This window comes from Gigantopelta aegis, chromosome 5 (assembly GCF_016097555.1).
Source record: "Gigantopelta aegis isolate Gae_Host chromosome 5, Gae_host_genome, whole genome shotgun sequence".
NCBI lineage: Eukaryota > Metazoa > Mollusca > Gastropoda > Neomphalida > Peltospiridae > Gigantopelta > Gigantopelta aegis.
In genome coordinates this window covers 4,417,697-4,430,028 of record NC_054703.1, presented here as the reverse complement: position 1 = coordinate 4,430,028, position 12,332 = coordinate 4,417,697, and the positions used below count along the sequence as shown (strand labels likewise).

The 12,332-nt window shown below is 36.5% G+C and overlaps 2 protein-coding genes across 3 annotated transcripts in view; both read right to left on the bottom strand.

The window, feature by feature from the left end:
• Positions 1–12,262, bottom strand: part of LOC121373389 — a 52,654-nt gene extending 40,392 nt beyond the window's left edge. The window contains exons 1-2 of one of the 2 annotated variants that reach the window (XM_041500024.1): positions 12,201–12,262; positions 3,555–3,904 (exon numbers count right to left, since the gene is read on the bottom strand). The gene's annotated coding sequence lies outside the window, so the exon portion shown is untranslated. Of the gene's footprint in view, positions 1–3,554; positions 3,905–5,827; positions 6,060–12,200 lie in introns of those variants that run through there. The other variant, XM_041500025.1, reaches the window with a different exon arrangement.
• LOC121373483 lies at positions 9,333–11,721 on the bottom strand. The gene is made up of 2 exons (XM_041500150.1): positions 11,698–11,721; positions 9,333–11,102 (listed from the first exon to the last, which is right to left on the bottom strand). Exons 1-2 carry the CDS (start codon positions 11,719–11,721, stop codon positions 9,333–9,335), a joined length of 1,794 nt encoding a protein of 597 aa, XP_041356084.1.
• Positions 12,263–12,332: the final 70 nt, after the last annotated feature.

The window sequence follows — 12,332 nt, the reverse complement described above, 5'->3', positions numbered from 1 at the left end:
AACTATTAAATTTAAACACCTGAAATGTAAAAGCTATTACGAATTAAATACCTGAAACAGGCTTCGAAATTCACGACGGCTCCACGGCATTTGCCGTACTGCCTTGTGCCTTTGCCGTGATGCCTCAAAAATACCAGTTACTTTACGGCTATGAATAACCGTGCCCTTTTAATTACCTGCCGTGATGCCCCTTTTGCGTATGTTTTTTTTTTTTTTAAACTTGTATAACCCTAACTTTTATTTTTAAAACATTAAACAGCACGAATTCGACGTCGTACTGACTTGCTCGCTCATCACTCATTGAATTATAAGCTACACTAGCCTTCCCCTTAAACTTAGACACGGCTAACAATGTCCACTTAGACTGCGGCCAATTTAGCTGCTTAGCGGCCCGTTCAAAAAGTTGGAAGAACATATCTACCTCCTGGTCATCAAATACAGGTACTGATCTATAAGCCTCCGACATGTTAAAACCATTTCCTGCCTCTCGTCTAACTTCTTCAGTATTCAACTTCAACTCATGTTCCACTTTTAATTTTTCTAACTAGAATTCTCTATCCCTCTCTTCTCTTTCTCTCTCTCTATCCCTCTCTTCTCTGTCTCTATTTCTATCTTCTCTATCTCTATCTTCTTTCTCTCTATCCCTCTCTCTCTCTTCTCTATCTAATGCACGTTCTTCTCTTTCTCTTCTCTATCTCTCTCTCTCTATCTAATGCACGTTCTTCTCTTTCTCTTCTCTATCTCTCTCTTCTCTCTCTCTATCTAATGCACGTTCTTCTCTTTCGTACTCAAGCTTTTTAAAAGCTAATTGTTGTTCCACACTGAACTCATTTATCTCTATCTCTGGAACAATCTCACTGTCTTCCATAACAGGCCTATCACCAAAAACTTCCTGGATAATAATTGTCCTTATATCTCCTAAGGTTTTAGCTGATGTTAAATCAATTTCTCGCTTACCCGCGATTTCAACTCGGCCTTACGTGTCGCTTAATCTCCACTACACTGAGCGTAGGCCTATCCAGCAAATTCTTATCCATGTTTAGATATGACGCACTTATTATTAATTAATTTTCTAGTGAACAACGTTGCTACTTCTAGTAATTTGTAAAATTAATTTATAAAGCCCCCATTTACAAACAATACTTTTTTTAAATATGCATGTCCCGTTTCAGATCCGGGACGAGCGCCCCAATTTTCTACTCCTGTCACGGGGATTCTACAATACCCGTAACTGAATGAAACACGATGGTCCAAATATCTCTCCTAACTGTATATCTATTAGATCTCTCTGTAACAGGCGGTATATACCCGCTTTGGCTCGTCTCTAGGTAATGATCAGAGATACGATCTTATATAAAGTATATATTATTATAGCACGTTTAGTTCACTAGAAAACACAACAAAAACACAATACACTTTAGAATCTGTATTAACCTACGCTGACAAATGTACTGCCGCAGTAGTTAATTAATAACAACAATAATAACAACCCAGAACTGATCACTTAGTTAGTTAATCTCTAGGTGTCTAGTTTACACAATATGCTAATCACTACACCGTGACACAACACCCACACGTGTGATAATTGAGAAACGCTTCTAGGGGAACTTAATTAATAAAGGAATTACAACACTATTCCTAACTGGTTAATTTTTAATTAACCCTAACTACTCGTTCAATAACGTGTGATAATTGAGAAACGCTGCCAGGAGAACTTAATTAATAAAGGAATTACAACACTATTCCTAACTGGTTAATTTTTAATTAACCCTAACTACTCATTCAGTAACCTTGTAACACAGAATTAATACTGGTACCTATCACAATAAAGACAATAACCTACAGTTTACCTAGGTCTTCTAGGATGACTGGCTAAGCTTTATATTACCAAATACTCCTATAATGTTAGAACAAAAAGTCTACGATTTACTTCGTCAGATGACCGAAGACACTGTCTAAAGAATATTGGTATAATACAGTATTAAAATATTTAAAGTCACATCAATCACATCAAGGTTATACAACAGAGCAGAAATAATATATTTACCAAAGTCCAAACGGACAACGTTCCCGGGAGGCCTTCCTTTTTGGTTCTCTTCCTAACTCTAAAATTCTACCTATATATTATAAAAATCAGAATATCGCCTGGGGGTACAAGGCGGCCCTCCCCCTATCATCTGATATTCCACCTCTCCCAGAGTCGGTATATTTTCTTAGATCGCCAGACTGGCTGACGCCTTGGTCGCCAAAATCACAGTCGTCGAAACCGCACTCGCGAAGGTATTACGTAACAATCGCCCATCTCGGCTAAGTGCAATTTGGAACTGCACACGGCCTTCTAAAACAATTAATATCGCCACAGGCGAAAACAAAATTAAGAGCATGTACCGTCACACTATTGAACGGACCCATGCTAAAATCACCCAAATTAATTTATTCCCAATTAACTAAAACACTACAATGTATGAGATGACGATATATTTTCCTCTATAGGCCTACAGTATTTAGCAGTTTGTAATAAAAGCCGTTTAATCGCCACACACGTTACCGTACTATCATGCGATCTCGTGTGTCACCAATTACCGTGGTACCTAATAAGAGCACGTGTTAATGATTCCAATTTCAAACAAATTAGTTATGCTCATATCCATTCAACGTCCAGGCATGTCTAGTCTGGGTCCAGTCTCTAACAACGCCAGTGATTGGGTCCAGGGCACGGCGTAAGAAGGTGCCAAAAAGGGGGGTGGGGGTGTATATAAACCATCGCTGGTCCCCCCCCCCCACGCACGCACACACCCCTCAACCTCCATTTAACACACACACACACACACACACACACACACACTAAAAATAATCCATAAATGCTGAAAACATACTTAAGAAAATAGGCCATGGTGTCCTCCGACAATGTTTACGTTTTTGTGGATACGGTCACATGACAGAATGGGATTTCCCTCCACATTTTTTATTCTATAATTATATGGGTCATTTGGTTAATCTTGTTATTACAATTATGTTTGTTGGAGAAAAAGTTGAAATTAGGGTGGATTTTTTTTTATTATTGTTAAATATAGAATTAACAACAAAAATAATATAAAGATTAAATTTTTAAAAACCTAAATGATTTGGTTTGAACATTTATTTATTTAATGATTTGTATTTCAAATAATTTAACACTGAACATTTCATCCCTTTTCCTAAAGCTTTGACTGTATTGTTCTGAAAGGTAATACACATATTCTCTTGGTAGTGTCCACACAATAATAAAGATGTCTAAACTTGTAAATATGTTGTTTGTTTTTTTGGGTTTTTCTTAAATTAATGAGATTGTAAAATTGAAATAGAAATCTTGATTGGTTAATTCTGAAACTTAGTACCTGTATTCTACAGTGATTCTCTGGAGATACCTTATCTACTTTTATTATAGATTATTTTATTTTATTTCTTAAATGTTAAGACTTTAACATAACTGTCAAACCATTCAAATATAATTTTCTTTCAGTCATACCCCATATGCTCAGATGGTCCGAAACCAGTGGACTTTAATCCATTACCTGCTGTAATGAGATGGAACAGCAGCAGTGTTTGTTCAAGGAGACCAGATACGTCATAATCTCTCTCCACCAAAGTTGTCTTTAAGGACACCACAACAAATTAAAATACTGTTTTGTTTAATGACACCACTACAATACTTTGATTTATTGATGAATGACCAATTTAACAGAATTACAGATAAAAGTTTTTTTCTGGTTAAATTGACTTTCTAAAAAATACTGCCTTGGTGCCCTTTGAACATGTATGAACGTAGCCTTTGTGCCTTTTAGGTTAGCCTTGGTGCCCTTCATTTCCTAGATTTTTAAAGGCTATTATAGCCTGCCCTTTTAACACCGAATTTCGAGGCCTGCTGAAATGTAAAAAAACATTACAAATTAAACACCTGAAATGTAACAGCTATTTCAAATTAAACACCTGAAATGTAACAGCTATTACAAATTAAACACCTGGAATGTAAAAACTATTACAAATTAAACACATGGAATGTAAATATTATTACAAATTAAACACATGGAATGTAAACATTATTACAAATTAAACATCTGGAATGTAAAATGTATTACAAATTAAATTAAAGAGAATTATACCCAATCTAATTAAAATTAGCTCCACTATTACATGTGGATCTAACACCAGCCAGTTGGAGCCCATGTCCACCAGTCAAAACTTTACTTGCAGAATCCTGCCAGTGATTTAAAAATAATTTGAAAACATTCCGAATTTTCCTGAGGGTATACATGTTTCGTGTGAATTACGAATGCCTTAAAACATGTTTTATTTTATAAAATAAATAATTTGTAATGTAAAACTGAAGACTGATTTAGTTTGTTTTTTTTTATATAAATAAATAAATAATTTTTAATGTAAAATTGAAGACTGATAACCCACCCCGTACCTATTGGTATGGTTCGCTGTACTGCGGACACTAAAATAGACTCGCCCGATATCTTTAGAATTTGTATGCTCCCAAATAACGTTATAAAAGGCGAAGTGTGATTGGTCAATATTTAAATTATTATTTACAGACGAAATGTTACCTGGACATTGGGGACTACGCAGTGTTGTTAGTTTTAAATCACTGGCAGGATTCTGCAAGTAAGGTTTTGATTGGTGGACATGAGCTCCAACTGGCTGGTGTTAGATTCACATGTAATAATGGAGCTAATTTTAAACAGATTGAATTATACCCTCACTTAAGAAGATATAGCAATTTTGTATTGGAATTTTTTCCAGTGTTTTTAAAACGGAAACGTCATGTACCCTTTTTATGTATAGGTACAGGGGCGTCGGAAGCAAATTAATATTGGGGAGGCGGATGTCAACCGAGCGAAGTGATGGAATGCTAGGGGGGTCCGGGGGCATGCTCCCCCGAAAAAAAATTGAATTCTAGATGCCATTTCCTGCATTCTGCTGCATTTAAGATACAACTTTAGTAGGTATCTCATGCATATTTTTGTAGCAAAAGTACTGGTAAAAAAGCGTATTTCACCGATAATTTTATGATAATGAAAAAGTTTGTCTGATTTGTATGAGGTCTCACCATCTGTACCCTTTTCTTTGACATATTTGGAAGTGTGCAAAATGCAAATACCATTTTACATGTGTGTAAACTGTTTTAGAATGTATTACAAAATAATAAACAAATAACATAGTACAGTCAGTTGTTGCTATTATATGAAGCCAGGGTATTGAATCAGCTTATAAAGTGATGAACACATGGGCCAAGTGACATAACTCACTTTAGCTTTTAAATTATAACTGTCCTCCTACACATCAATACAAGTTACTAAATGATAGTCTATATCATTTAGTAGCTTGGCCTGGGCTTTGACTCAAATTACATCATCTAATTAAAATGTTATTAACAAGATAATCACTACATTGCACAGGGTGCTTGTAATGTTTACCCAAATCATGTCTTCGATTGGCTGACATGGGTGGACAACGTTCAGTTGCCGTCTAAGGTTATTGTAAGGTCTACGACAGTCACTTTTTGGATTGTGATTGTAAGCAGGTAGGCAACACACAACAAAACAAAACAAATATATAAATAAAATACATGTAAATATATATTTTTTTAATCCACCCAGTAACAACACCAACCCTACCCCAAACAAATACAAAGCATCCCCCCTCTGGCCCTCACACACACACACACACACACACACACACACACACAACAAACATCAGTTCCATTTTAAAGTGAAATATTTCTTTTCATTTCAAAATTAATATTTTGTCCAGAATTAAGAAAGAAAAAAACAATACTGACCTGTAAACAGCGTTCTGCTGTTATAGAAATATGACAGGGGTCAAGGTTAGTAGACCCGTTTTTTATTTTAATAAAAGAAGCATTGTAATCATACAGCTAATGTATGGTGAAGCATTGTAATCATACAGCTAATTTTGAATTTGAATGACGTCAGTATTCCAATGACGTCACTTTGTATCTCCTTACAATAACTATAAACGGGTACACAGGTTTCCGTTTTAAGAATGCTGGAAAAAACTTTATTGTTAAAGGGACACACCCTAATTACGGCTATTTGTTAACCATTACGGCGTTGTTTTTCGCTATTAAACCCCATTTTTCACAAATAAAATTGCACTTTATTTACATTTTGTTATTTAGAATACACATTTCCATTCACCTGAAGTGCTTTTTGGTAATCCTGATGTTTGTAAAACCACGAAATTCATTTTTTTGCATTTTTTTCACAAGACGTGCTGTCGAGAAAAAACTGTTAAGCAAGCGAGGTCCAATCTATTTTTAGAGGGGATATTTCCATTTCAATGTCACAGACGTTGGTATATCACGTGACCGTTATCATTTTGGTTCGGTTTGTTTTCTCGTGCACGGTTCGCGCAATCAACATCCGAATTGTTGTTGTTCATTTGTGAGATTTTTCTTCACAGTTCCTGAACATTTTCAGTAACAATAAAGTTCAGACAAGTAAGTGTCTCAATACAAAACGTTACAAACCCTTAAAACCAATAATTTTGCTAAGTCTTACGATATCTGGAGAGGGGATACAACCAGGACAGAACAGTTGGAACATGTCCAGGAGAGGTGAAACGAACGCACCCCAAGTCTGTGAAATTTGTCGCGACGTAGGCATTGTTGTGCTTAGAGCGTCATCTACCGGTGACATCAGAATACTAACTTTCAAAATTATTTCAAGCAATTGGGACATGGGGATTCCCATGGTATTTATAGATATAAAACCTGTTTTTTCACTCCATTTGATAAAAACGTGATCTAAGTGTGTTACTGGTTTGTAGATTAACCAAATTATAATTTATTTTCGCTGGATGGAACTAGGGTGTGCGGCTTTAATGGTTATGTTCCTGAACTGTAAAAAAAAACACCTCACAAATGTACGATATGCAGACAACAACAAATCAGATGTTCATTGCGCGAACTGTGCACGAGAAAACAAACTGAACGGAGTTCGAAGCATAACGCAGTTAGGGACGTTGACCTCGAATCACCAGGCACCGATGCTACTACGAGTTATTTATTTCTAAACCGATGTTTTTTAAAAAGCACAAAACACGTCAAACCAAACTGTTTGTAGGAGGATGGAACGGACTATAGTACAGTGCTGTCCGGTGTATCGGCGCACCTAAGCTTTCAAGGACCATTTTCTATATGAACATTATAAAATATTTAATAAAATGCGTCTCTCACCAATGAAGAAGTGCATAATCTGAAATATACTACAAACTGTTTTATGTCTGTAGTAAATAAACATTTTAAAATGGTGCATAAATATAGGCATCCCCTTGTATCCAAAACGATTTGCATGTCCGGTGATTCGGCGCAGTAGATGTAGATCATTGACCCCGCTATTTATAAACCGCCCATGACCTCACTTTTAGCCCATAAACGCTACACTATTGTCCCTGAATTATTTTAGTACTTTTTTGTTTTGTCTTGTTGAAAATATTACTATGAAAATGAACGATCACATATGACCCATCTCATGATCAGTTTCGAAATCGTTTTCTTGAGTGGCACAGTACTGCAGATGCATACATGTTCATTGTCATGCATGGCCAAGATGCCTACATGGATTTTATTTTTCTCGGGTAGATTGTGCACACACGTGGATCTTATTTCGCTTTTATTTTTTATAACAATGTGACAATTGTTAACTGGAATGACTGTCATTTAAGGTGTAAAATTTTCGTTTTGTTTGCATTTGCCTGTGTTTTCTTTTGCGGTTTAAATAAAAAAAATAACTGAACAAAAATAATTACATTTATACTGTTTACTATAATTTTAAAAATGCGGAAAAGGTGTTTTTAGACTGGTTTTAAAATTCTTAATTACTATCATTAAGGATGACCTACTTCGCGTTTATAAACACGAAAACAGGTGAATGATTTATTTTGAAATTATTATATATCCTGGCGTCATATGTTTTCGATACGATAAGCGAAAATCTAAAAAAAAACCCCCAAAAAACCCACATTGTAAATACAATAATACTTTACCTTTGTCAAGTCACATTAGTTAGTGATGAAAAACAGCGATAACCTCCCTATGAATGCCAAGTTGTCCGCCGGTTAGCCCGAGTACTCTGACTGTAAGAGAGCTAGACGGACATTTGGACATAAATACGCTCTCATTACAGTCAGAGACCAACCTATGTATATTTTTGGCAATTCCTGACTACCAAACGGTAGGCAAAGATTCCCGCTCTAATACCACAACAATCCTATGTTTGACGTCAAATACCTTTACATCGATCATTTTCGAGTTAACTGATACAAAAAAATCCACATATTAATCACTAATACATAAACTACAGAAAGAAACCCGACAGCACCCACATTCAGCTACGCTTCGTGACACTCCGTCGCAACAATTACAAAGCTCGGCGATCTATTTCGAGACGTAGATCACGTGATCGCCACTGGGCGATTCCGCCTTGTGCAGCAGTTACAGGGGCCGTCTCATACCAAGCGACGTTACAACATGGAAGAGTTGGCTAATGCCGTTTTGGATGAATTTGGATTTAATTACGTCATTAAACCAAAACAATTACACATTATTGATTCCATTTTGAATTTGAAGGATACATTTGGGGTACTATCGACAGGATACGGCAAAAGTATGTGCTCCTCTTATGAGACGGCCCCTGTAACTACTGCACAAGGCGGAATCGCCCGGTCTCGAAATAGATCGCCGAGCTTTGTAATTGTTGCGACGGAGTGTCACGAAGCGTAGATGAATGTGGGTGCTGTCGGGTTTCTTTCTGTAGTATGTGTATTAGTGATTAATATGTGGATTTTTTTTTGTATCAGTTAACTCGAAAATGATCGATGTAAAGGTATTTGACGTCAAACATAGGATTGTTGTGGTATTAGAGCGGGAATCTTTGCCTACCGTTTGGTAGTCAGGAATTGCCAAAAATATACATAGGTTGGTCTCTGACTGTAATGAGAGCGTATTTATGTCCAAATGTCCATCTAGCTCTCTTACAGTCAGAGTACTCGGGCTATCCGCCGGTAAACAAGACGGGAAGTCGTACAGGTGATTCCGCCATATTTTGACAAGTGTCATATGTTTTCGATACTTTCATTGGCTGTCTATTTTTGTCCATATTATAGTAGCGTAGGGCCTATACTCCGTGCAATAAGTTACCGCAAATTGTACTTTCGGTATTATAAATCGTAAACTATTTGTAACAATAATGAATAATTTTCATACCAAAAAACAGTTTTAAGTGACAACGTATTTACATAATGTTCATTTCACAGATGAATGTTTACTCCTCTTGTTCTATGTGACAAGGGCACCAAAATTCGGAGTGTCGCGTTACTACTCTAACAGAGGTACAGAATTTAAGGTGAACCCAATGATTGCATGATTGGTGGGTGCACTGAGCCCAGGACACAAAGCAGAGTGAGACACAGTGTCTGAATTCCTCTGGCTGCATACGTTTGCATTTGCAGCACAGGTCATTGGAATCCTCAGGTTCTTCATCGGATGTGTCAGAGTCATTAGCAACATGTCGGTTTGCTTTTGGTCTACTGCTAACTCCCGATGTGCTTGGCATTTGTGAATCTGTGGTGTTGTTAGTAGGTCTTGGTTTTCTTTTAGGCAAGGGCTTTTTCTTTTGCTGTTGTTCTTGGTGTTTTTGAATGTTTTCTAAAATGTCATCTTCAGTGATGGCCTTCCCACCAACAACGGCACTGAGCACTTTTCTTTTCTTTGTTGGCCTTGCATTTCTTGTAATAGTCTCTTCAGCACTTCTGAAGAATTTGTTGCATTGGCTGGGGCTAACATCAGTGGTGACTGTTCCAGATTCTTGTTGTCTTGCTATTTTAGTTGAAGAGAACACTGTTGCTGGGAGAAAATTTGATTGCTTCAGGACACTTCTATTAAAAGGGTATATGCCGGTCTTCCTGAAAGATGCTTGCAGATTGACAGGTGTTAAGGCAGAACAGTATGCTTTACAAGCAATCTCACACAGGGAATACCTGTCAATTCCTGAAGTTGCATGTTCCCGCAAATAGGTATGCTTCATTCCATTATAAATTGTTTCAAATGGGCCAAAACATCCAACATCCATGGGCTGAAGAACATGGGAAGTGTGAGCAGGCAAAACAAATATTATGATGTTCCTCTCCCGTGCCCACTGAATCAAGGAGATATTTATGTGTGACTTGTGGCCATCATACAAAATCAAGATAGGTTGATCAGATGATGCCGATGGAGCATATTTTGTAAAATGGTCACTCAGGTACATCTGAAAGATTTCAGAATTGGACCAGCCTGTTTCACTGACTGTCCCTGCGGTGTCTGCTGTACAGCCTGAAAGGAGCTCCTGGCGCATTCTTTGTCCCTTAAATACAAAATATGGAGGTATGGCCACCCCAAGAGCATTGCCGCACCCAATAACAGTTGTCGTGTTTGATTTGCCTAATGTTACTGCAACTGGTACTTCAAAACGTGAAGAAACAACAGATGGAGGTTTGTGATTTTCAACAATGCCTTTTTCATCGATGTTGTATATTGACTGTGGACTGTTCTTCAGATTGTATTTATTCAGAATGGTTTCCAATTCATTGAAATAGGTATTTACGGTTTCCTCTGATGTCGCTTTTGCACGCATTATTTCCAGAGATCTCGGTTTTTGTACTTTCAGTTCAGGCCATCTCTTCATAAAACTGTAAAACCACTGTAAAGATAAGTTTTTGCCTTCCTTCTCTTTCTTTCCGATGTAAACTGCAAAATCAGTAGCAATACCTGTGACCTCCATACGAGTATAGCCGTAGCCGACAGATGACATGAATTCAATATGCTGGACTAAAGTCTGCTCCTCTTCCTGTGACAACAATGCTTCTGGTCCAGACCTGGTGCATTGAAGCTGAATCTTGCCACTCACACGATCATGAAGTGTTGAATATCGCACTGAAAAGACTGCAGCTGCTTTTTTAATTGGCATTCCTTCACTGCACACCGATTCATATGCATTTTCCAGTGATTCATAAGAGTACTGTTTGTAATTGGCTTTTGGTCGGTTAATCACAACCTAAAACAAAACAAAAAAAGAAAAGAAATAATTATATATATTTCTTTTCTTCTTTTTTCTGTATATATATATATATATATATATATATATATATATATATATATATTCACATTTTGTTTTTCAATTTTTAAATGTAAATTTTACTACAATGAAATGGTTATGGTTAAATTTCCTTTTATTTAAAAACAGTGCAAAATAAAATAATAACTAATAACCATTTTATCATACTTACTAATATTATTTTATTATTATTATTATTTAAAAGTCCACTTGCAAAAATTACATCAATTTGTACTAAATGTAAATGTACATATGTATAAACCACCTATGAACAATGATCAAAAGTAAATGTTGCAGTGAAATGACATAAGAGATAACCTATCTGGCATACCACAAATTTTATGGTTCAGTATAAGGACCACGTGGTACACCACGTGACTTTGACAGCTGAAACGTCAACGTAGCAGACGACAACTTTGCATGAATATCTGTTAACTAAATTCTGCTATCTGACACATTTTATTAATACCAAAATACTGCATTCATAAAAAGTTATAAAATGCACAATGTATATCATATTATAATTAAAACTTACCATTGGTAGCTTGACTCGAAGCATTTTCAGTCCAGAGAGAAAAAAACAACTTCCTTGTTTACGTTTCGGCTGTCGGTGACGTCAAATCTCGCACGGTCTCGCGATACACGCAGTTACAAATGGAGGATCGAAAACATATGTCGATCGAAATTGTATGACGGTACGATAATTATTGATAATTCTAAAAAAATTATAATAATTGCACCCTTAACAATAAATATGTTGATACTTGATTAACCATTGAAAAAGGAATTGAACTTTAATTCGTTAAAAACTCCGACAACATGACAACTTCCTAAGCATAGGCCTACTCAAGCAAAATACCAAGTGCGCCGAATCACCGGACGCGCCGATACACCGGACACGGTTGTATAGCAAGTTAACAATGTGGTTCGCACTTTCGGTAAAGGAAAAAAAGAAGAAGAAAAATACACCCATCTATGGCTAACGTTTTGGTGTTCTTTCCTGGTCCTTTTTAATTACGCTGTTTAAGTGAATATTACCTTTGAAATTTAAATATCTTTAAGTACTCTTCGAACACTTCCTGTTCTTTCTTGTTCTTGGGTTTGGCGGCAGTTGAAATATGTCAAACCCACGTCACTGCGCATGACACATGTATGAACGGAACTGTAGTC